Source organism: Bufo gargarizans, chromosome 1 (assembly GCF_014858855.1).
Source record: "Bufo gargarizans isolate SCDJY-AF-19 chromosome 1, ASM1485885v1, whole genome shotgun sequence".
NCBI classification, from domain to species: Eukaryota; Metazoa; Chordata; class Amphibia; order Anura; family Bufonidae; genus Bufo; species Bufo gargarizans.
Window position 1 is genome coordinate 505,937,594 of NC_058080.1, and position 24,266 is coordinate 505,961,859.

The window sequence follows — 24,266 nt, forward strand, 5'->3', positions numbered from 1 at the left end:
TTTGTGCCAGAATTTCGCACCAAAAGTCAAGCCCCATTACCAGGCTTAGTATGAAAGGGAGTGTGGACCTCGCCTGGTAATTGGGCTTGACTTTTGGTGCAAAATTCTGGCACAAAGTAAGCAAATTAATAGCTTGTAATACACGAGACTAAGGAAGCACCAGATTTATCATCCAGCATCATGTCTTTACACTGTAAAATGAGGCCAGATTAGTAAATCTGCCCAATAGTATCGGTGCCAGGGGTGTAGATATAGATGGACAGGCGGGGCATTTGCCCCAGGTGCTGGTTGCCAAATGGGGAGCCAAAAAGTTACCCTGCTTTGTCTAGGGTTTTAGAAACAGAGCTAGGGTAGCGAAATGAATCTTTGTCTCCGGTAAAGGACAGCCTAGCTATAACTCTGCCCTGGACATACACATAAGTTATCTCCTCTGACGACTGAACTGACTGAGCATGTAAGTTTAATTACAAGGAGTGAGGGGATACTGCCTGGCCTGTCACCACTCATTTTCTAGGAGGGCATAGGATCAGCTTGTTGAAATGCCCAAACCAGCAAATTGTTTGTGCATTTATGTCATGTGTGCCAGCTTTAACTAGTCACAATGTTTTATTAGAAAATTCTAGGAGTTTCCACTATACACTGGATCAGTTATATTACTGAGGATCCAAGGTACTCCTTTCCCTCTCTAGGGGGGTTGCAGGGGTTGGCCAAGCATACGCATGGCACACTAGTCTGTGAGTGGTACGGAAACTGGATCTGTGAGCAGCATAGGATATAGGGAGGGGTATTGAGCTTAGGGTTATGTCGTTTTCTGTGATTTGTTTTAGTATTTTACATGGAAAGCTTTTAAGTCCTGCTTCCCCCACCCACACACAGTGATTGACAGTACTCCCCATATACACCCTCATACAAGAAAAGCTGTCAGTCACTGTGCTAGCGGGGGAAGCGGAACTCACAGGCTTGACAGTATTTAAAGAACTTTTTACTGGAGAATCACAGAAAAGTATTTTTGCCTCAAAGTTCAGTGTCTCCGCTCTATACTGTGCCCTCCTATAAAGATAAAAATACTTTGTAATGCTCCCATGAACATATCCTTAACCTGCCATCTTTTTGTTATAGGTGAAACTAAAAAAAATTAGAATATTGTGCAAAAGTCCATTTATTTCAGTAATGCAAATTAAAAGGAATTGCATTAATGCAGCTTAAAATTAGAATATTGTGAAAAGGTTCAATGTTCTAGGCTCAAAGTGTCACACTCTAGTCAGCTAATTAATCCATATTCCCTGAGCAAAGGGTACCTCAAAATTGTGACTTTGGGGTTTCATAAGCTGTAAGCCATAATCATCCAAATTATAACAAATAAAGGCTTGAGATATCTCGCTTTGCATGTAATGAGTCTATCTTATATGTTAGTTTCACCGTTTAAGTTGCATTACTGAAATAAATGAACTTTGCACGATATTTAAATTTTTCTAGTTTCACCTGTATTTACAATGGAGGTTTAAGGTTTTCATGGTAATGTGAGTACGCAGTATGTACTTATATATATAATTTGTGTATATTCAGCAGTGTTTATTGTGACATTTTATAGCATTCTGTTCTAGTGTAATTCTTACTTTACATAGTTTGTTTCTTTAGTCTAGCACTTGATTTATAGTAAAGGGTGATGTATGACACATTACTGTGAATTTACATAAAATCATTTACAAATATCTGCAATGGAGGCTCATTTCTAATCTTTTTACTAGTTCTCCATTCTCTGAAACATACTGTTGCACTGCCCTCTACTGGCACATAGTGCATAGATTTTCCCACCTTTGTAAAAGCTTCAAAAGGGTATTGTGATGTGCTGACGGCCATTATAACAATCTCTTCCCTCCATTAACAGAAAACAAGCACTATTAATGACGCCTTCATTCTGTTGGAGAACATTGAGTTGATGTCTCATATCAAAAAAATGTATTACCTGCTCTTTGTGAGAGAAGTGAGAGAACACCAGAGAGAAGTTAAAAAAATTAAATGAACATTTGACATTTTAAAAAAATATGTACTGGATATTAAAATTTTTTTTAGTTTGTTTTTTATAGCTAGACTATCCTTAGGCCATCAATATATGATCCGCAGGGCCCAACACCCCAGGCGATCAGTGGTTCTGCAGTTAGCTGCACCATCGTAAGTCGACACTGGAAAGTCATCTCCGTCCATTGTATGTAGTGGTGGTGCTGGCTACTGCAGGGCTGTTTCCATTGAAGTGAATGGGAACAGGACTGCAATAACTAGCTCCATCCAGTACACACAGTGGACGGTGCTGTAGTCCCAGTGCAGCTGAAATCCAAGCGTGTAGAAGATTGAAAAAAATCACTATCTGATCATTTGTCTGCAGTAATCTTGAAAATATTTTTAAGCTACTTTTGGAGTGTGACAAAAAAAAAAGATCTTAAAGGGGTTCTCATTCATGATGAGACAACCCCTTTAAGTTTATCCTTAGCCTTACAAATTAATTTGTAAGACTTCATTGAACTAAAGAGACGGTCGATAACTTCAGTAGAATACTTAAGTGGTCATTTACAGCAACAAATCATCCAGGAAGTCACAAATCATCATAGAATAATGTTCAAAGAATTGCAGGCTTTTCTTGTGACTCAACTATATGAAAAAGATTTGGCCAAAGGGGAGATTTATGAAAAAGTTTGAGGGCAGTAACCAATGTTATGCTTGTCTCACATTTGCAAACTATATAAACTAATAAAAACCACTGTACAATGAAGAAGTGACAAATGTTTCAGCACTCTATAGATGTGACCATTAGGATACACAATCCATACCTAGTGCCAAGGGCATGGCTGAATATGGTTAGGTTTGGATTTGTTATTTGGACATTGGAGTAAAGTAGCTTCAGATTATTACCATGACCTGGTAGCAGACATTCTTTTTTTTTTTTTTTTTGCATGGCAGTCACTATATGAGTCAAAAGAGCCAGACCTAATTATAAATTTGTTGATATAATCTACAAAGTTTCTAGTTGTCAGACATTCAAAATGTTTTAGGCCTCGTCCGCATTTCTGTGTCAGTGTCACATCACGTACGTGTTTCATCTGTGAAGATGTTTGTAAAGGATCCAGGGTTGGTCCATGTGTCCTTTTTTTCCCCGTCTGTGTGTCATCTATAATTCACGGACAATGCTCAAATGAAAATGTATTTCAAGAGCATTTTCGATCTGTCTTCCGTGAAAAATGGACACACCACAGACCCATAGACTTGAATGGGCGTGCTTGGTCCGCATCACGAATCAAAGTATTGCATGTCTCTGTGTTGTTGTTTTTTTACTGACCCACGGTCAGTAAGAAAATACTGAAAAGTGAACAGACACATTTAAAGCTTTGGCCACGTGTGCTGTCCTCATTTCCAACGGTCTGTGAAAAATGGAAGTGTGGACGAGGCCTTAGCAATATGTTGTTTTACCCCTTCACCCCGTGCAGATAGCGTTATATATGTATATAAACATTCTGGCTGCTCTTTAATCCAAGCGCTGCAAAGCTTGGATTAAAGCTTCTGCCCCTGCACTGCCGCTGTCAGGGACAGTGCAGAGTCCAGTAATGCTGGCAAGGGACCAATCAGAGTGGTCGCTTGTCGGCGATCGCTCCAAATGGAGCGCAGCAGTGTAAAAATGCCAGTTTCAGGCTCTGACCTGCACTCTGCAGATCAGAGCCTGAAATCAGGCATTAGCTGATCTTTGCCCCCAATCTGTGCCCCTCATCTGTGTCCCCTGCTTTTAACTTTGCCGTCCGTGCATTGCACGTGCCGGCCCTTGGCTTTAATTGTTCACTGCCCCCATCTGAGCCCCCTGCCTCCTTCTGTGCCCCCTGTTGCGGTCCTGCTGGATGTGATGGTGGCAGCTCAGTTCCTGAGCCGCCGTCATCAGCAGCAAGTGTCAGCTGTATGCTGACACGCTGCTGTAACCCCCTTAGATGCAGCGGCTCTCTCTCAACCATCGGACTACCGCGTTGCGTTGGCAGCTGCCCAATGGTTGTCATGGCCTTCCAAAGGCGTCCAGTGTTGCCATCAGGTAGTACTATACAGTATTTTGCAATGCAAGAGCCTTGCAAAGTATAGTACAGTCATCAGCCCCATTGGATCTTCAAGATCCAAGTGGGACTTAATAAAAAAAAAAGTGTGAAAATATTATAATTTTTTTTTTAAGATAAAAATGTAAATTAAAAAGCCTTTTTACATATCCGCTCATTTTTAAGACATTAAAAAATAAAATAAACTACACATAATTAGCATCGCCGCATCCGTAATGACCTGATCTATAAAATGTTTATGGTACTAATCCCGCATGGTAAACACTGTAAAAATAGAAAAACTAGCAGAATTGCTGTTTTTTTTGCCTCACCTCCCCAAAAAAGTGAACAAAAAGTCATATGCATACCAAAAATGATATCAATAAAAACTACAGCCCAGCTCTCAAAAAAATAGGCCCTCATATAAAAAAAGTTATGGGTCTTTTTTTGCCTGCTTCACCTCCAGAAAATGGAATAAAAAGCGCTCAAAAAGTCATATAGACCCCAAAATTGTACCAGTAAAAATTACAGCCTGTCCTGCAAAAAATCAAGCTCTCACACACCTACATTGATGGAAAAATCTAAAAGTTATGGGTCTTCGATTTGGTGATGCAAAAGATATTTTAGGATATAAAAGTGGTAGAACATAAATAAATCAATATAAATTTGGTATCGCCTCAACTGTATCAACCCACAGAATAAAGTTATCTTATCAAATATACCACATGGAGAACCCAATAAAAATAAAAAAAGAAACACTGGCAGAATTACAACATTAGCTGACTTCACCTCAGAAAAAAATTAATAAAAAGCGATCAAAAAGTCATATGTACCCAAAAATGGTACCATTAAAAACTACAGCCCATCCCGCAAAAAATGAGCCTCTACACAGCTCAATCAAAAAAAAATAATTAAAAGCTATGGCCCTTAAAATCTATTTCAGCAAATTTAACGTTAGAAAATGCAAATGCCACTCCTTTCCTTTTGAATTCTGCCGTCTGCTCATAAATCCGTTTACGACCACATATGAGGTGTTGCCGTATTCAGGAGAAAATGGGTAACAAATTATGGGGTGCTTTTTCTCCAGTTATCCCTTGTTAAAATAAAAAATTTGGGACTTCCGGTTCCGGCGCGCGCATGGAGAGACGCGAGTAAGCGACTCTCCGTTCTGCCGGCCTGATTAACAGGTGAACCGCCGCATACCGGGACCGTAAGGTACCCTCAGAACCCCCTAACAGTGTCGGGGGCATCGATGGAGAAGTTCATTGTCAGGGGCGGTTCGCAGAAAGAATTGCGGGCAATACTTCCTCCGGGTGACGACCTGAAAGTGAGGGGCAAGATGGCGCCGGTGGCTGAGAAAAGACACAGGCTTACCCGCTCGGCATCGCAACTGACTCAGAAAAGTGCAGAGGCATCAGGCTCTGAGGGAGAAGAAGGGGAATATGAGCTTACCACGGCAGAAGAGCTGACAGCCTCCTGCAAATCCATGGCCATAGAAGTGGCTAAACTCCTGGCGCCGGACATCAAGGCCTCCCTGGAAGCCACGGTCTCGTCGGCCCTGCAACAATTACAGGCTGAGGTGGCTCAGCATACCACTCAGATCGCTGATGTTGAGCAGCGGGTGGTAATAGTGGAAGAAGAGCTGGAAAAAGCTCAGAGCAATATTAGAGACCTCCTGCGTGATAATCAGTACCTGAAAGAAAAAATGAAAAAACGAAAATGAAAAAAACGCCGATCTAGAGGGGTTAGGATTGCTGCTACCTAAGTGCCAATATGTGAAATACCGGTTTGGCTTGTTCCTGATGGATTCTCCTGCGGAGAGCGTAAGCACAGAGTACCATCAATGAGAGTGGCCACGTGGAACGTTAAGGGCCTAAGGTCCCCTGCCAAACACGTGGCTGTGCTACGCCACCTTAAAAAACTCAGAATAGATGTGGCGTTCCTGCAGGAGACTCATCTGGAAGAGGCGGATTTTTGTAGGATGCAAAAATTGTGGGTGGGACAAGTGGTAGGTTCATCCTCAATGGGCAGGAAGTCAGGCATCATGATCCTGTTCCATAAACGCCTACGCTACGAGATTTCTTCTGTATCTACTGACAATCAGTGTCGATGGATGCGAGTGAGCTTAGATTCTCCGGTGGGGCAGATAGTCTTGCACAATGTCTATGCGCCCAACACCTCCCAGATGGACTTTTACAAGTCCTTGGAGAAAGATATCTTAGGCGAGGACTCACAGATGCTATTAGTGGCAGGAGACTTTAATAGGGTGCATAACGAGCAGGAGGACAGGAAACGTGGTACCTCCGAAAATAATACTCAGCAGTATAGGGCCCAGACGTTACTCCCTCTGATACAGAAAACGGGCCTGTATGATGCCTGGCGTTACCATCACCCAGTGGATCGCAAATATACCCATTATTCCCATGCCCAGGGGTCATGGTCCCGGATTGATTATTTCTTGACATCACAGAGGATGCTGTCCAGAGTTAAATTGGTGGAAATCTCTGACTTGTTAATCTTGGACCATGCTCCAGTGGTTATAGAAATCATGGATACAGTCCCCAGTGGGCAGGATTTTACATGGAGAATGCCTCTGCACTTATCCAAGGATAGAGATTTTACAGACAAGCTAAAAGGGTGGTGGTGGGAATACTCGCAGGACAACGCGGATCAGGCGTCGAACCAGAATCTATTCTGGGATGCGGCCAAAGCGGTGCTCAGGGGCCGAATAATGTCATATTCGATAGGGAAAAAGAGAGAAGCAAGGAGGAAATTTGAGGAGGCCACCCAGAAGGTGCGGGAGACGTACACTGAATTCCTACAAAATCCCACAACCTCCAATAAAGTCCTATGGGTCACAGCCAAGCACAGTTTTGACTACTGTCAGGAAAGGCAGGAAAAGTGGTTCGGGGATTATCAGAAGGCTAAGTTCTTTCGGGTGGGCAACAAGGCGGGGCGGCTGTTAGCAAATTTAACTCGTCCATACGTTAGGCAGACGACCCTACATCCCCTTAAAGATAAATTGGGAAAGTTACGCTCCCAGCCGAAAGATATTGTGGGAGTATTGGGCGACTACTTCCAAGCGCTATATGCGAGCGATCCCCCCAGACCCCAGGAAGCAAGGAATCTCTTAGACATGGTAGACCTGCCACGCCTGTCCACCGAAATGCTGGAATCGTTGAGCCGAGACGTCAGTGACGAGGAACTAGGGTCGACAATCAAATCTCTGTCGAATGGCAAGGCCCCGGGCCCGGATGGATTCCCTGCGGAATTCTATAAGGCCATGATCCCAGAACTATCCCTGACGTTGAGTGGTTTATTCAATAGCATTATGGCTGGAGGAAATTTTCCTGACTCAGGCAAGACGGCTTACATTAAGATCCTCCCTAAGCCGGGAAGGGATTTGACGCAGCCCAGCGCATACAGGCCGATCTCCCTGATAAACCAGGACGTGAAGATCCTGTCGAAAATCTTGGCCAACAGATTGGCTGATTGTGTGCCCAATTTAATTGGTTCGCATCAGGTAGGGTTCATGAAAGGGAGATCTGCAGTGACTAATATACGCAAGGTGTTAGCAGCCCTGAGTGGATATAAAGATTCTAAAAGCGGACCTTCTCCAGCGTTGTTGGCAGTGGATGCCGAGAAGGCATTTGACAATGTCAATTGGCAATGGTTAGACATGGTGCTGGACAGGGTTAACATCACAGGTCGCTTCAGAAATTTCCTGAGGGCGCTCTATGATAACCCCCAGGCACGAGTGAGTGTGCCGGGCTTTTTATCCAAGCCAATCACCCTGGAAAAAGGCACGCGGCAGGGCTGCCCCTTGTCCCCGTTGCTCTTCAACCTGGCAATGGAACCCCTGGTGAGATGGCTGATTAAATCTGACACCTTTGAAGGCATTAGAATAGGGTCCAAGGAGCTGAAAGTTAGCTGCTTTGCAGATGACATCTTGTTATATCTTAGATACCTGGAGCTTCAATTAGAGAGGACGTTAGAGGCTTTAAATCTCTATGGTGGTGCTACGGGTAGAGTTGAGCGAACACCTGGATGTTCGGGTTCGAGAAGTTCGGCCGAACATCCCGGAAATGTTCGGGTTCGGGATCCGAACCCGATCCGAACTTCGTCCCGAACCCGAACCCCATTGAAGTCAATGGGGACCCGAACTTTTCGGCACTAAAACGGCTGTAAAACAGCCCAGGAAAGGGCTAGAGGGCTGCAAAAGGCAGCAACATGTAGGTAAATCCCCTGCAAACAAATGTGGATAGGGAAATTAATTAAAATAAAAATTAAATAAATAAAAATTAACCAAAATCAATTGGAGAGAGGTTCCATAGCAGAGAATCTGGCTTCCCGTCACCCACCACTGGAACAGTCCATTCTCAGATATTTAGGCCCCGGCACCCAGGCAGAGGAGAGAGGTCCCGTAACAGACAATCTGGCTTCATGTCAGCAGAGAATCAGTCTTCATGTCATAGCAGAGAATCAGGCTTCACGTCACCCACCACTGTAATAGTCCATTTTCATAAATTTAGGCCCAGCACCCAGGCAGAGGAGAGAGGTCCCGTAACAGACAATCTGGCTTCATGTCAGCAGAGAATCAGTCTTCATATCATAGCAGAGAATCTGGCTTCCCGTTACCCACCACTGGAACAGTCCATTCTCAGATATTTAGGCCCCGGCACCCAGGCAGAGGAGAGAGGTCCCGTAACAGACAATCTGGCTTCATGTCAGCAGAGAATCAGTCTTCATATCATAGCAGAGAATCAGGCTTCACGTCAGCCACCACTGCAACAGTCCATTGTCATAAATTCAGGCCCAGCACCCAGGCAGAGGAGAGAGGTCCCGTAACAGACAATCTGGCTTCATGTCAGCAGAGAATCAGTCTGCATGTCATAGCAGAGAATGAGGCTTCACGTCACCCACCACTGCAACAGTCCATTTTCATAAATTTAGGCCCAGCACCCAGGCAGAGGAGAGAGGTCCCGTAACAGAGGATCTGGCTTCATGTCACCAGAGAATCAGTCTGCATGTCATAGCAGAGAATCAGGCTTCACGTCACCCACCACTGCAACAGTCCATTTTCATAAATTTAGGCCCAGCACCCAGGCAGAGGAGAGAGGTCCCGTAACAGAGGATCTGGCTTCATGTCACCAGAGAATCAGTCTTCATGTCATAGCAGAGAATCAGGCTTCACGTCACCCACCACTGCAACAGTCCATTTTCATAAATTTAGGCCCAGCACCCAGGCAGAGGAGAGAGGTCCCGTAACAGAGGATCTGGCTTCATGTCACCAGAGAATCAGTCTGCATGTCATAGCAGAGAATCAGGCTTCACGTCAGCCACCACTGCAACAATCCATTGGCATATATTTAGGCCTAGCACACAGGCAGAGGAGAGAGGTCCCGTAACAGACAATCTGGCTTCATGTCAGCAGAGAATCAGTCTTCATATCATAGCAGAGAATCAGGCTTCACGTCAGCCACCAATGCAACAGTCCATTGTCAGATATTTAGGCCCAGCACCCAGGCAGAGGAGAGAGGTCCCGTAACAGAGGATCTGGCTTCATGTCAGCAGAGAATCAGTCTTCATGTCATAGCAGAGAATCAGGCTTCACGTCACCCACCACTGCAACAGTCCATTGTCATAAATTCAGGCCCAGCACCCAGGCAGAGGAGAGAGGTCCCGTAACAGACAATCTGGCTTCATGTCACCAGAGAATCAGTCTGCATGTCATAGCAGAGAATGAGGCTTCACGTCAGCCACCACTGCAACAATCCATTGGCATATATTTAGGCCTAGCACACAGGCAGAGGAGAGGTTCATTCAACTTTGGGTAGCCTTGCAATATAATGGTAAAATGAAAATAAAAATAGGATTGAATGAGGAAGTGCCCTGGAGTCCAATAATATATGGTTATGGGGAGGTAGTTAATGTCTAATCTGGACAAGGGACGGACAGGTCCTGTGGGATCCATGCCTGGTTCATTTTTATGAACGTCAGCTTGTCCACATTGGCTGTAGACAGGCGGCTGCGTTTGTCTGTAATGACGCCCCCTGCCGTGCTGAATACACGTTCAGACAAAACGCTGGCTGCCGGGCAGGCCAGCACCTCCAAGGCATAAAAGGCTAGCTCTGGCCACGTGGACAATTTAGAGACCCAGAAGTTGAATGGGGCCGAACCATCAGTCAGTACGTGGAGGGGTGTGCACACGTACTGTTCCACCATGTTAGTGAAATGTTGCCTCCTGCTAACACGTTGCGTATCAGGTGGTGGTGCAGTTAGCTGTGGCGTGTTGACAAAAGTTTTCCACATCTCTGCCATGCTAACCCTGCCCTCAGAGGAGCTGGCCGTGACACAGCTGCCTTGGCGACCTCTTGCTCCTCCTCTGCCTTGGCCTTGGGCTTCCACTTGTTCCCCTGTGACATTTGGGAATGCTCTCAGTAGCGCGTCTACCAACGTGCGCTTGTACTCGCGCATCTTCCTATCACGCTCCAGTGCAGGAAGTAAGGTGGGCACATTGTCTTTGTAGCGTGGATCCAGCAGGGTGGCAACCCAGTAGTCCGCACAGGTTAAAATGTGGGCAACTCTGCTGTCGTTGCGCAGGCACTGCAGCATGTAGTCGCTCATGTGTGCCAGGCTGCCCAGGGGTAAGGACAAGCTGTCCTCTGTGGGAGGCGTATCGTCATCGTCCTGCCTTTCCCCCCAGCCACGCACCAGTGATGGACCCGAGCTGCGTTGGGTGCCACCCCGCTGTGACCATGCTTCATCCTCATCCTCCTCCACCTCCTCCTCATCCTCGTCCTCCTCGTCCTCCAGTAGTGGGCCCTGGCTGGCCACATTTGTACCTGGCCTCTGCTGTTGCCAAAAACCTCCCTCTGAGTCACTTCGAAGAGACTGGCCTGAAAGTGCTAAAAATGACCCCTCTTCCTCCTCCTCCTCCTCCTCCTCCTGGGCCACCTCCTCTTCCATCATCGCCCTAAGTGTTTTCTCAAGGAGACATAGAAGTGGTATTGTAACGCTGATAACGGTGTCATCGCCACTGGCCATGTTGGTGGAGTACTCGAAACAGCGCAACAGGGCACACAGGTCTCGCATGGAGGCCCAGTCATTGGTGGTGAAGTGGTGCTGTTCTGTAGTGCGACTGACCCGTGCGTGCTGCAGCTGAAACTCCACTATGGCCTGCTGCTGCTCGCACAGTCTGTCCAGCATGTGCAAGGTGGAGTTCCACCTGGTGGGCACGTCGCATATGAGGCGGTGAGCGGGAAGGCCGAAGTTACGCTGTAGCGCAGACAGGCGAGCAGCAGCAGGATGTGAACGCCGGAAGCGCGAACAGACGGCCCGCACTTTATGCAGCAGCTCTGACATGTCGGGGTAGTTGTGAATGAACTTCTGCACCACCAAATTCAGCACATGCGCCAAGCAAGGGATGTGCGTCAAATTGGCTAGTCCCAGAGCTGCAACGAGATTTCGCCCATTATCACACACCACCAGGCCGGGCTTGAGGCTCACCGGCAGCAACCACTCGTCGGTCTGTTGTTCTATACCCCGCCACAACTCCTGTGCGGTGTGGGGCCTGTCCCCCAAACATATGAGTTTCAGAATGGCCTGCTGACGTTTACCCCGGGCTGTGCTGAAGTTGGTGGTGAAGGTGTGTGGCTGACTGGATGAGCAGGTGGAAGAAGAGGAGGAGGAAGCCGAGAAGGAGGAGGTGGCAACAGGAGGCAAAGAATGTTGCCCTGCGATCCTTGGCGGCGGAAGGACGTGCGCCAAACAGCTCTCCGCCTGGGGCCCAGCTGCCACTACATTTACCCAGTGTGCAGTTAGGGAGATATAGCGTCCCTGGCCGTGCTTACTGGTCCACGTATCTGTGGTTAGGTGGACCTTGCTACAGATGGCGTTGCGCAGTGCACACTTGATTTTATCGGATACTTGGTTGTGCAGGGAAGGCACGGCTCTCTTGGAGAAGTAGTGCCGGCTGGGAACAACATACTGTGGGACAGCAAGCGACATGAGCTGTTTGAAGCTGTCTGTGTCCACCAGCCTAAATGACAGCATTTCATAGGCCAGTAGTTTAGAAATGCTGGCATTCAGGGCCAGGGATCGAGGGTGGCTAGGTGGGAATTTACGCTTTCTATCAAATGTTTGTGAGATGGAGAGCTGAACGCTGGCGTGTGACATGGTTGAGACGCTTGGTGACGGAGGTGGTGGTGGTGGTGTTGGTGGTACATCCCCTGTTTGCTGGGCGGCAGGTGCCAACGTTCCTCCAGAGGCGGAGGAAGAGGCCGAGGCGGCAGCAGCAGAATAGGCCGAGGCGGCAGCAGCAGAAGAGGTAGCAGGGGGAGCCTGAGTGACTTCCTTGGTTTTAAGGTGTTTACTCCACTGCAGTTCATGCTTTGCATGCAGGTGCCTGGTCATGCAGGTTGTGCTCAGGTTCAGAACGTTAATGCCTCGCTTCAGGCTCTGATGGCACAGCGTGCAAACCACTCGGGTCTTGTCGTCAGCACATTGTTTGAAGAAGTGCCATGCCAGGGAACTCCTTGAAGCTGCCTTTGGGGTGCTCGGTCCCAGATGGCGGCGGTCAGTAGCAGGCGGAGTCTCTTGGCGGCGGGTGTTCTGCTTTTGCCCACTGCTCCCTCTTTTGCTACGCTGTTGGCTCGGTCTCACCACTGCCTCTTCCTCCGAACTGTGAAAGTCAGTGGCACGACCTTCATTCCATGTGGGGTCTAGGACCTCATCGTCCCCTGCATCGTCTTCCACCCAGTCTTGATCCCTGACCTCCTGTTCAGTCTGCACACTGCAGAAAGACGCAGCAGTTGGCACCTGTGTTTCGTCATCATCAGAGACATGCTGAGGTGGTATTCCCATGTCCTCATCATCAGGAAACATAAGTGGTTGTGCGTCAGTGCATTCTATGTCTTTCACCGCTGGGGAAGGGCTAGGTGGATGCCCTTGGGAAACCCTGCCAGCGGAGTCTTCAAACAGCATAAGAGACTGCTGCATAACTTGAGGCTGAGACAGTTTCCCTGGTATGCATGGGGGTGATGTGACAGACTGATGGGGTTGGTTTTCAGGCGCCATCTGTGCGCTTTCTGCAGAAGACTGGGTGGGAGATAATGTGAACGTGCTGGATCCACTGTCGGCCACCCAATTGACTAATGCCTGTACCTGCTCAGGCCTTACCATCCTTAGAACGGCATTGGGCCCCACCATATATCGCTGTAAATTCTGGCGGCTACTGGGACCTGAGGTAGTTGGTACACTAGGACGTGTGGATGTGGCAGAACGGCCACGTCCTCTCCCAGCACCAGAGGGTCCACTAACACCACCACGACCATGTCCACGTCCGCGTCCCTTACTAGATGTTTTTCTCATTGTTATGGTTCACCACAACAACAAATATATTATTTGGCCCAATGTATTGTATTCAAATTCAGCGGGATATAAATTTGAGGCCTAGTATTTAGGCGCTGGGTGACCGGTATGGATTTAGTGACAGAATTAGACTTGGAAATGCACAGAAGCGTGTGTGTGAAGTTATTCTGAATGACCCTATGTGCACCTTCAATATGATCTACCCTTTTAGGGATAGATTTCAAATAGCTCTGATATAGCAGAAACCGACTAAATTATGAAATTGCTAAATTGGGAATTGTATTTCAACCCAGAACAAAAAATGTGCTTTGACGGACACTAAATAACTTTCCCAGCCACAACAGGACAGCGGTAACGAGAGATTTAGCGGGATATAAATTTGAGGCCTAGTATTTAGGCGCTGGGTGACAGGTATGGGTTTAGTGACAGAATTAGACTTGGAAATGCACAGTAGCGGGTGTGTGAAGTTATTCTGAATGACCCTATGTGCACCTTGAATATTATATACCCTTTTAGGGATAGATTTCAAATAGCTCTGATATAGCAGAAACCACTAAATTATGAAATTGCTAAATTGGGAATTGTATTTCAACCCAGAACAAGAAATGTGCTTGAACGGACACTAAATAACTCTGCCCAGCTACAACAGTACAGCGGTACGAGAGATTTAGCGGGATATAAATTTGAGGCCTAGTATTTAGGCGCTGGGTGACAGGTATGGGTTTAGTGACAGAATTAGACTTGGAAATACACAGTAGCGGGTGTGTGTGAAGTTATTCTGAATGACCCAATGTGCACCTTGAATATTATATACCCTTTTAGGGATAGATTTCAAATAGCTCTGATATAGCAGAAACCACTAAATTATGAAATTGCTAAATTGGGAATTGTATTTCAACCCAGAACAAAAAATGTGCTTTGACGGACACTAAATATCTTGCCCAGCAACAACAGTACAGCGGTAACGAGAGATTTAGCAGGATATAAATTTGAGGCCTAGTATTTAGGCGCTGGGTGACAGGTATGGGTTTAGTGACAGAATTAGACTTGAAATACACAGTAGCGGGTGTGTGTGAAGTTATTCTGAATGACCCAATGTGCACCTTGAATATTATATACCCTTTTAGGGATAGATTTCAAATAGCTCTGATATAGCAGAAACCACTAAATTATGAAATTGCTAAATTGGGAATTGTATTTCAACCCAGAACAAAAAATGTGCTTTGACGGACACTAAATATCTTGCCCAGCAACAACAGTACAGCGGTAACGAGAGATTTAGCAGGATATAAATTTGAGGCCTAGTATTTAGGCGCTGGGTGACAGGTATGGGTTTAGTGACAGAATTAGACTTGAAATACACAGTAGCGGGTGTGTGTGAAGTTATTCTGAATGACCCAATGTGCACCTTGAATATTATATACCCTTTTAGGGATAGATTTCAAATAGCTCTGATATAGCAGAAACCACTAAATTATGAAATTGCTAAATTGGGAATTGTACTTCAACCCAGAACAAAAAATGTGCTTTGACGGACACTAAATATCTTTCCAAGCAACAACAGTACAGCGGTAACGAGAGATTTAGCAGGATATAAATTTGAGGCCTAGTATTTAGGCGCTGGGTGACAGGTATGGGTTTAGTGACAGAATTAGACTTGGAAATACACAGTAGCGGGTGTGTGTGAAGTTATTCTGAATGACCCAATGTGCACCTTGAATATTATATACCCTTTTAGGGATAGATTTCAAATAGCTCTGATATAGCAGAAACCACTAAATTATGAAATTGCTAAATTGGGAATTGTACTTCAACCCAGAACAAAAAATGTGCTTTGACGGACACTAAATAACTTTCCCAGCTACAACAGGACAGCGGTAACGAGAGATTTAGCGGGATATAAATTTGAGGCCTAGTATTTAGGCGCTGGGTGACAGGTATGGGTTTAGTGACAGAATTAGACTTGGAAATACACAGTAGCGGGTGTGTGTGAAGTTATTCTGAATGACCCTATGTGCACCTTCAATATGATCTACCCTTTTAGGGATAGATTTCAAATAGCTCTGATATAGCAGAAACCACTAAATTATGAAATTGCTAAATTGGGAATTGTATTTCAACCCAGAAGAAAAAATGTGCTTTGACGGACACTAAATAACTTTCCCAGCTACAACAGGACAGCGGTAACGAGAGATTTAGCAGGATATAAATTTGAGGCCTAGTATTTAGGCGCTGGGTGACAGGTATGGGTTTAGTGACAGAATTAGACTTGAAAATACACAGTAGCGGGTGTGTGTGAAGTTATTCTGAATGACCCAATGTGCACCTTGAATATTATATACCCTTTTAGGGATAGATTTCAAATAGCTCTGATATAGCAGAAACCACTAAATTATGAAATTGCTAAATTGGGAATTGTACTTCAACCCAGAACAAAAAATGTGCTTTGACGGACACTAAATATCTTTCCAAGCAACAACAGTACAGCGGTAACGAGAGATTTAGCAGGATATAAATTTGAGGCCTAGTATTTAGGCGCTGGGTGACAGGTATGGGTTTAGTGACAGAATTAGACTTGGAAATACACAGTAGCGGGTGTGTGTGAAGTTATTCTGAATGACCCAATGTGCACCTTGAATATTATATACCCTTTTAGGGATAGATTTCAAATAGCTCTGATATAGCAGAAACCACTAAATTATGAAATTGCTAAATTGGGAATTGTACTTCAACCCAGAACAAAAAATGTGCTTTGACGGACACTAAATAACTTTCCCAGCTACAACAGGACAGCGGTAACGAGAGATTTAGCGGGATATAAATTTGAGGCCTAGTATTTAGGCGCTGGGTGACAGGTATGGGTTTAGTGACAGAATTAGACTTGGAAATACACAGTAGCGGGTGTGTGTGAAGTTATTCTGAATGACCCTATGTGCACCTTCAATATGATCTACCCTTTTAGGGATAGATTTCAAATAGCTCTGATATAGCAGAAACCACTAAATTATGAAATTGCTAAATTGGGAATTGTATTTCAACCCAGAACAAAAAATGTGCTTTGACGGACACTAAATAACTTTCCCAGCTACAACAGGACAGCGGTAACGAGAGATTTAGCAGGATATAAATTTGAGGCCTAGTATTTAGGCGCTGGGTGACAGGTATGGGTTTAGTGACAGAATTAGACTTGAAAATACACAGTAGCGGGTGTGTGTGAAGTTATTCTGAATGACCCAATGTGCACCTTGAATATTATATACCCTTTTAGGGATAGATTTCAAATAGCTCTGATATAGCAGAAACCACTAAATTATGAAATTGCTAAATTGGGAATTGTACTTCAACCCAGAACAAAAAATGTGCTTTGACGGACACTAAATAACTTTCCCAGCTACAACAGGACAGCGGTAACGAGAGATTTAGCAGGATATAAATTTGAGGCCTAGTATTTAGGCGCTGGGTGACAGGTATGGGTTTAGTGACAGAATTAGACTTGAAAATACACAGTAGCGGGTGTGTGTGAAGTTATTCTGAATGACCCAATGTGCACCTTGAATATTATATACCCTTTTAGGGATAGATTTCAAATAGCTCTGATATAGCAGAAACCACTAAATTATGAAATTGCTAAATTGGGAATTGTACTTCAACCCAGAACAAAAAATGTGCTTTGACGGACACTAAATAACTTTCCCAGCTACAACAGGACAGCGGTAACGAGAGATTTAGCGGGATATAAATTTGAGGCCTAGTATTTAGGCGCTGGGTGACCGGTATGGATTTAGTGACAGAATTAGACTGGGATATGGCCAAAAAATAACCACACTATTGCTGGTTAAATGCACTTGGTGACGGGCGCAGCTTGCCCCTGATGTAGTATATGGCCAAAAAATGAACAGACTATTGCTGGTTAAATGCACTTGGTGTCACAGCTTGACCAACCACACTACTGAGGGTTAAATGCACTTGGTGACGGGCGCAGCTTGCCCCTGATGTAGTATATGGCCAAAAAATAAACAGACTATTGCTGGTTAAATGCACTTGGTGTGACAGCTTCACCCTGATGTAGGCTTTAGCCAGAAAACAACCACACCATTGAGGGTTAAATGCACTTGGTGACAGGCGCAGCTTGCCCCTGATTTTGTATATGGCCAAAAAATGAACAGACTATTGCTGGTTAAATGCACTTGGTGTGACAGCTTCACCCTGATGTAGGCTTTAGCCAAAAAACAACCACACCATTGAGGGTTAAATGCACTTGGTGACAGGCGCAGCTTGCCCCTGATTTTGTATATGGCCAAAAAATGAACAGACTATTGCTGGTTAAATGCACTTGGTGTGACAGCTTCACCCTGATGTAGGCTTTAGCCAAAAAACAACCACACCATTGAGGGTTAAATGCACTTGGTGACAGGCGCAGCTTGCCCCTGATTTTGTATATGGCCAAAAAATGAACAGACTATTGCTGGTTAAATGCACTTGGTGTGACAGCTTCACCCTGATGTAGGCTTTAGCCAAAAAACAACCACACCATTGAGGGTTAAATGCACTTGGTGACAGGCGCAGCTTGCCCCTGATTTTGTATATGGCCAAAAAATGAACAGACTATTGCTGGTTAAATGCACTTGGTGTGACAGCTTCACCCTGATGTAGGCTTTAGCCAAAAAACAACCACACCATTGAGGGTTAAATGCACTTGGTCGCAGCTTGTGCTGGCGCACCACAAGACACAAAATGGCCGCCGATCACCCCAGAAAAATGTGACTGACAAACGGTCTGGGCAGCCTAAAAACAGTGAGCAATTGAGGATCAGCAGCTCAATGATCCACAGCTGCAGATCGATCAGTTAATCAAGTCCTTTGGAGGAGTTAATCTGCCTAATCTCGCCCTACTGTCGCAGCCGCAACCTCTCCCTACGCTAATCAGAGCAGAGTGACGGGCGGCGCTATGTGACTCCAGCTTAAATAGAGGCTGGGTCACATGGTGCTCTGGCCAATCACAGCCATGCCAATAGTAGGCATGGCTGTGATGGCCTCTTGGGGCAAGTAGTATGACGCTTGTTGATTGGCTGCTTTGCAGCCTTTCAAAAAGCGCCAAGAAAGCGTCACAAAAGCGCCAAGAAAGCGACGAACACCGAACCCGAACCCGGACTTTTACGAAAATGTCCGGGTTCGGGTCCGTGTCACGGACACCCCAAAATTCGGTACGAACCCGAACTATACAGTTCGAGTTCGCTCATCCCTAGCTACGGGCTATAGGGTCAATGCGGCAAAAAGCCAGCTGCTGTTCCTGGATCACAGATCCCCCGTGGCGAATGATTTACAAAATAGGGTGGAAATTCGGAAAGACTATTTGACCTACTTGGGAATTAAAATTGGGCGTACCCCTGCATCAATATACGCTCTGAACTACCCCCCTCTCTTCCTCAAAATAGAAAATGAACTGGAGAGATGGCAGGATCTGCCATTGTCGGTGTGTGGGAGGGCCCATTTAATTAAAATGGTAAGCTTCCCGAAGCTACTCTACCCGCTCCAGACGATTCCACTGCTGCTCAAGCACACTGATGTTGTTAGGATGCAGAGAGCGTTCAACCGCTTCCTCTGGAAAACTAAGAGGCCGCGCATCGCCTATGCCAAATTAACGATGCTGAAAGACGAGGGGGGGCTGCAGTTACCAAATATTCGTCACTACAACCTAGCGTCGCTATTTAGGCATGTGCGAGACTGGGTGTGGGGCACGGGTCACTATTCGGCGATTGCTTTCGAAAGGGAACTAGCTGAGGGTGAGGATCTTGAGGCTTTGCTTCACTCCAGACTGAAAGACATTCCGGTGTCAATAAGACAGTCCATTCTATTGAAAGATACCATAATGGCGTGGAAGGCGATTAGGAAGATTTATGGCCTTCCCTGCTATTTGTCGCCCAGGCTCCCACTGTGGTCTTTGCCGGCGTTCCCCCAGGGTAGAGAGAACACTATGTTCCAGTCATGGAGGGAAAAGAACATAATGCGGCTTAAGGACTTGCTACAGACTCCCGGCCTTCATTGGCTACCTTGGGAACAGGTAAAAACGCAGTTTGGCTTCCAGGAAGCCCACTATCTCCCTTACCAGCAAATTAGAAGTTATTGTAGGGCTCAAGCGCTCTCGGTTGGGGACTCGGAGAGGCTGGCATGGTTTGCGGCATTGCTAGGTAGTGATGGCTCCCATGTACCCCTCTCTGAATTACATAGGCGACTTCACGGCATTCAGACAATAGGCTTGGTGAAAGGGGCATACAAATCTTGGGAAAGGGAGTTATCTGACTTAAATATAGCAAAGAAAATGAGGGCGGGAATGGAACTGGTTAGGCGAGCAATATACAATGAACAGTGGAGGGAGACGCAACTGAGGCTGATGCATAGAGCAACGTACGCTTTTAATTTATCCTACCACGATGCCCCTGCTCATTATCTGCGTGAGTGCCCTAAGTGTAATCTCCCGAAAGCAGGACTACTACATGCCATTTGGGAATGTCCAATGGTGCAGCCATTGTGGAGGCAGGCCATTGACTCGATAGAGGACATTTGGGGAGAGATAGTGGGCCCCACGCCACAACAGTGCATATTCCACTATATACCTTTGAACCAGGAAGAGGAATTGGGATCGGTGGTTGCTAAGCCGGGTGTGCACCTTCTATTGATGTCGGTAAAAAAGTCTCTTTTACGGCACTGGCTAGAAAGGGAGGTTCCGGTGTGGGAGGAGGTCATTGGGACGATGAAGAAGGTTCTTTACCTGGAGAGATTGGAGGTGGAACAGGACAAGGAACGCCTAGTTGAAAGGTTCATCAAAAAGTGGAGGAAGTTCGTAGAGAAACGGTTATCCGATATCGAAATACAAGAGCTTATAGCTCCATTTAAACAGACTGGCTGGTATCTAAAGGCCCAGCTTGCAAATAGTTTAGGGAAGCTGGAGGTGTAACTTGGCACTTGGGGAGTAAATCTTGGGGGGGGGGTAGGAGGAGCGGCTCAGTGCTGATACCGCTTCCAGTCCTAAGGTCCTGGATTGGTGTTCACGGGTGGGGAGTTAGGAGGGGGGTTCGGGATGGGGTCACGAATAAGGGGGTTGGGGTGGGGGGGGGGCTTAAATTGTAAAAATGTGATTTGAGGATTCCAACTTTAACAATTGCCTGTACAATGTGCTTTGATGCTATTTTTGTGCACGATGTTCTTTGTCCATGGATGTACTTGTGGATTCTCATTTCAATAAAAAGATCTTTAAAAAAAAAAAAAAATTGAGACATTTACATGTAAAAAATAAATATTATATTTTCACAGCCAAGCGTTTCTAAATATTATGAAACACCTCTTAGGTAAAAGTGGTCAGTAAACCCCTCAAGCAATTCTTTGTAGTTTCCAAAATGGAGTCACTTTTCGGGGGTTTCTTCTGTTGGGGTGCCTTAGTGTCAGGGGTGGACTGAGAACCCCTTAGTGCCCCCGGGCAAAATAAATCAAGGGCCCCCTTCCAGGCCCCACCCATGTCCCACCTCCAGCCACGCACTACACAAAGAACAAAAGTGCAATAATTTATCAATCTGGGGCTCTGGCTGAGGGCGGCTGACACACAGTCAGTCAGCTCACCTCTAGGTAGGACCTGCGGCTGCACTCCTGTCTCCTGCTTCCCGCCGCCGCGGCACCGCTCGTCGCGCCCCCGTGGCCTACCCTGAGCCCATGTTGCTGAGGCAGAGGGCATTGCCAGTGGCGGCCTGGCTACCTATCACAAGCAGCAGGCTGGGGACAGTGGCGGATCAAGGATTTAAAATTAGTCAGTGAGGCTGCAAAGTTCCGCTCAGGTCCTAGTGACCACCTAATTTCAAAACGATTAATAGAATAGCGTAGCAACGTCCTGAGGGATTTCCCCGTTTGTCATATTCAAGTGGTCTCGGGAGGGGCACTTCCAGATTTTCTTCTGTCCGCCGCACCAAAACAATGGTGCTTATAGAACAGACTACACATTGTAGAGGTATACTGTATATTGTGTGGCACAGTGTATGTTATATGTGTATAACAAACATATTCCACATGAAAACTTACAATTACTTGGCTTGGGCCTTGGGGATCTCCGACGCCACTTCCACACTTTGGCCGGGGGCTCGGTGGAGCTGATGTGTTTTATCCTAATGAGAAAGATTTCATAATAAGGATTTGGAGAAGGGGCAGAGGGATAGCAGAGCAGGGAGAGGCTGGTGCTGCTACCATGGGGGAGTAATAAAGCCCCCCCAGTAGAAATAATTCTTCTTATAATGTGACAGTGCAAAAAATACCCCCTTGTAATGCCCCCAGTTGAGCTAATGTCCCCATAGTGCCCCCATAATGTCACAGTATAAAATACCCCTATATAGTGCCCCTAGTAAATGCCCCCATAGTGCTCCACACCCTCCTTCCTCCTAGTGTCCCCCATAATGTACCAGTATAAAATGCTCCAGTAGATGCCCTCAGTGTCCACCATAATTTGCAAGTATAAAATACCCCTTCTTAGTGCCCCCCGTAGATGATCCCATAGTACTCCTCTCCCCCCTTCCCCATGGTACCCACCATAATGTGTCCCAGTATAAAATTGTACTGTACAGCGCACCCATATAAAATACCCCTTTTTTGTGGCCTCAGTAGATGCCCCTATAGTGCCCCCAATCATGTGCCAGTATTAATAACAGCCCCCCATGTGCCAGTATTAATAACAGTCCCCCCGGTGCCAGTATTAATAAGAGTCCCCCCCGTGCCAGTAATAACAGCCCCCCCATGCCAGTAAGAACAGCCCCCCCATGCCAGTAAGAACAGCCCCCCGTGCCAGTAATAACAGCCCCTCGTGCCAGTAATAGCCCCCTGTGTGCCAGTAATAGCCCCCTGCGTGCCAGTAATAGCCCCCTGCGTGCCAGTAATAGCCCCCCTGTGCCAGTAATAGACCCCCTGTGCCAGTAATAGCCCCTGTGCCAGTTATACCCTCCCTGCATGCCAGTAATAGCCCCCTGCGTGCCAGTAATAGCCCCCCTGCGTGCCAGTAATAGCCCCCCTGTGCCAGTAATAGCCCCCCTGTGCCAGTAATAGCCCCCCTGTGCCAGTAATAGCCCCCTGTGCCAGGGTGCCAGTAATAACCCCCCTGCATGCCAGTAATAGCCCCCCTGCGTGCCAGTAATAGCCCCCTGCGTGCCAGTAATAGCCCCCTGTGTGCCAGTAATAACCCCCCTGCGTGCCAGTAATAACCCCCTGCGTGCCAGTAATAGCCCCCCTGTGCCAGTAATAGCCCCCCTGTGCAAGTAATAGCCCCCCTGCATGCCAGTAATAGCCCCCCTGCATGCCAGTAATAGCCCCCCTGTGCCAGTAATAACAGCATTGTATATATAAAAATAAAAAAAAACACACATACTTACCTCCATGTCAGCGATGCGATGCAGGCCTCTTCTGGCCTGTATCCCGCGCTGTATGGCTCAGGCGGCGCGATGACGTCATCGCGCCGCCTGCGTCGGCCTCTGATAGGCTGCCGGCCTAGTGTGCCTGCAGCCTATCAGAGGAAGGGAAAGGGACAGGCCTCTCCCTTCCCTGCCGCAGCACAGGTATCTGTATCGCTGTCCTGAGGACAGCGATACAGATGACTGGAGATTAGCGCTTCCACAATGGAAGCGCTCATCTCCCTGTGCCCTGCCGCCAGCTCCGCACCGCACACCCCAAGGCCGGCTGGCGGGCCCCCTCCCCGGCCGGGCCCTCAGACCACGTCCGATGTGCCCGACCGCTCAGTCCGCCCCTGCTTAGTGTGCCTTCAAATATGACACGACCCAAAAGCCATTCCAGCAAAAGTTTACCCCTAACACCAAGTACGAAATGTCAAATGCGAGAAAACAATCTCAGAATGGCTTGGATAAATAAAAGCATTCCAAAGTTATTAGCACTAATAGTGACATATGTCAGATTTGCAAAATTAAGCCTGGTCACGAAGGTGAAAATAGCTTGGTCTTGAAAGGGTTAAGCTTAATTTTCGGGTAACTATAGTTTTGTAAAACAGCTGCACTAACTATTTATTTTTCATCTAGAGCATCGAGTCCAGGACACATCCACAATTGGTTCAAGCCATCGTTCTTTTCTGGACATTAAGGCTGGATTCAATGCAATAAGCGAAAGGACAGTGAGTGCTCTACTGACAGCAAGAGGTGGGTGTTGAAAAATCAACATAAAAAGGTCAAAAAATGAAAAGTATAAAGGCTTACAACAGTGGATCTTTTATAGGCTCTCGTACCCGTGCCTCTGTGCCTTTCTCTTCTTGTGAGCACAGTTCTCCTCCATCATCTCTCAGCCTTGCACTCACATCAGGACCAAGCCCTCGGAGGCTGCGATCACCGGGAGGAGTTTCCCTACCAGAAAAAATCAGTGAAGAGATAGGTGAAGCATTTACAGGTAAAGGAATATAGGTTTCCATCACAGATTTAGTGGTCCATCCGGTACGATTGGGGTGTCTGTCTCATGTTGGATCTGGTGGTTGTCCCTAAAAAAAAAAAGAAACGGAAATTATAGCACACGTTACATTTATTTATGTTGCTTATATGCTCATGTTTTCTGTGTAACAGCTCCAGTAATGGTGTTTACATTCCAGGCTTCTGATACCACAGAATACGTTACATGAATATTAAAATTCCTATACAGTACCACTGCCAATATGAGAACTGATATCGGACAGATTGGCAAAGCTAGTCGCAGTAGCAATACAAACTTGAGCATGATGTTTTTGTGCTTGGAATGAATACTGAGTGGCAGTGACACTTCTATTCTCCCTTTTTGAAATGTTCTGCTTACCAGTTTCTGAGTTATA

General features: G+C 46.3%; 1 protein-coding gene across 2 annotated transcripts in view; it reads left to right on the forward strand.

Annotated features, from left to right (window-relative positions):
* The window catches only part of LOC122924256 (rho guanine nucleotide exchange factor 40-like), a 145,016-nt gene that overhangs the window by 113,126 nt on the left and 7,624 nt on the right, over positions 1 to 24,266 (forward strand). For both annotated transcript variants that reach the window (XM_044275187.1, XM_044275197.1), the window contains exons 19-20: positions 23,494 to 23,610; positions 23,687 to 23,854. In XM_044275187.1, coding sequence (XP_044131122.1) covers positions 23,494 to 23,610; positions 23,687 to 23,854 — 285 coding nt within the window. The remainder of the gene's footprint in view (positions 1 to 23,493; positions 23,611 to 23,686; positions 23,855 to 24,266) is intronic.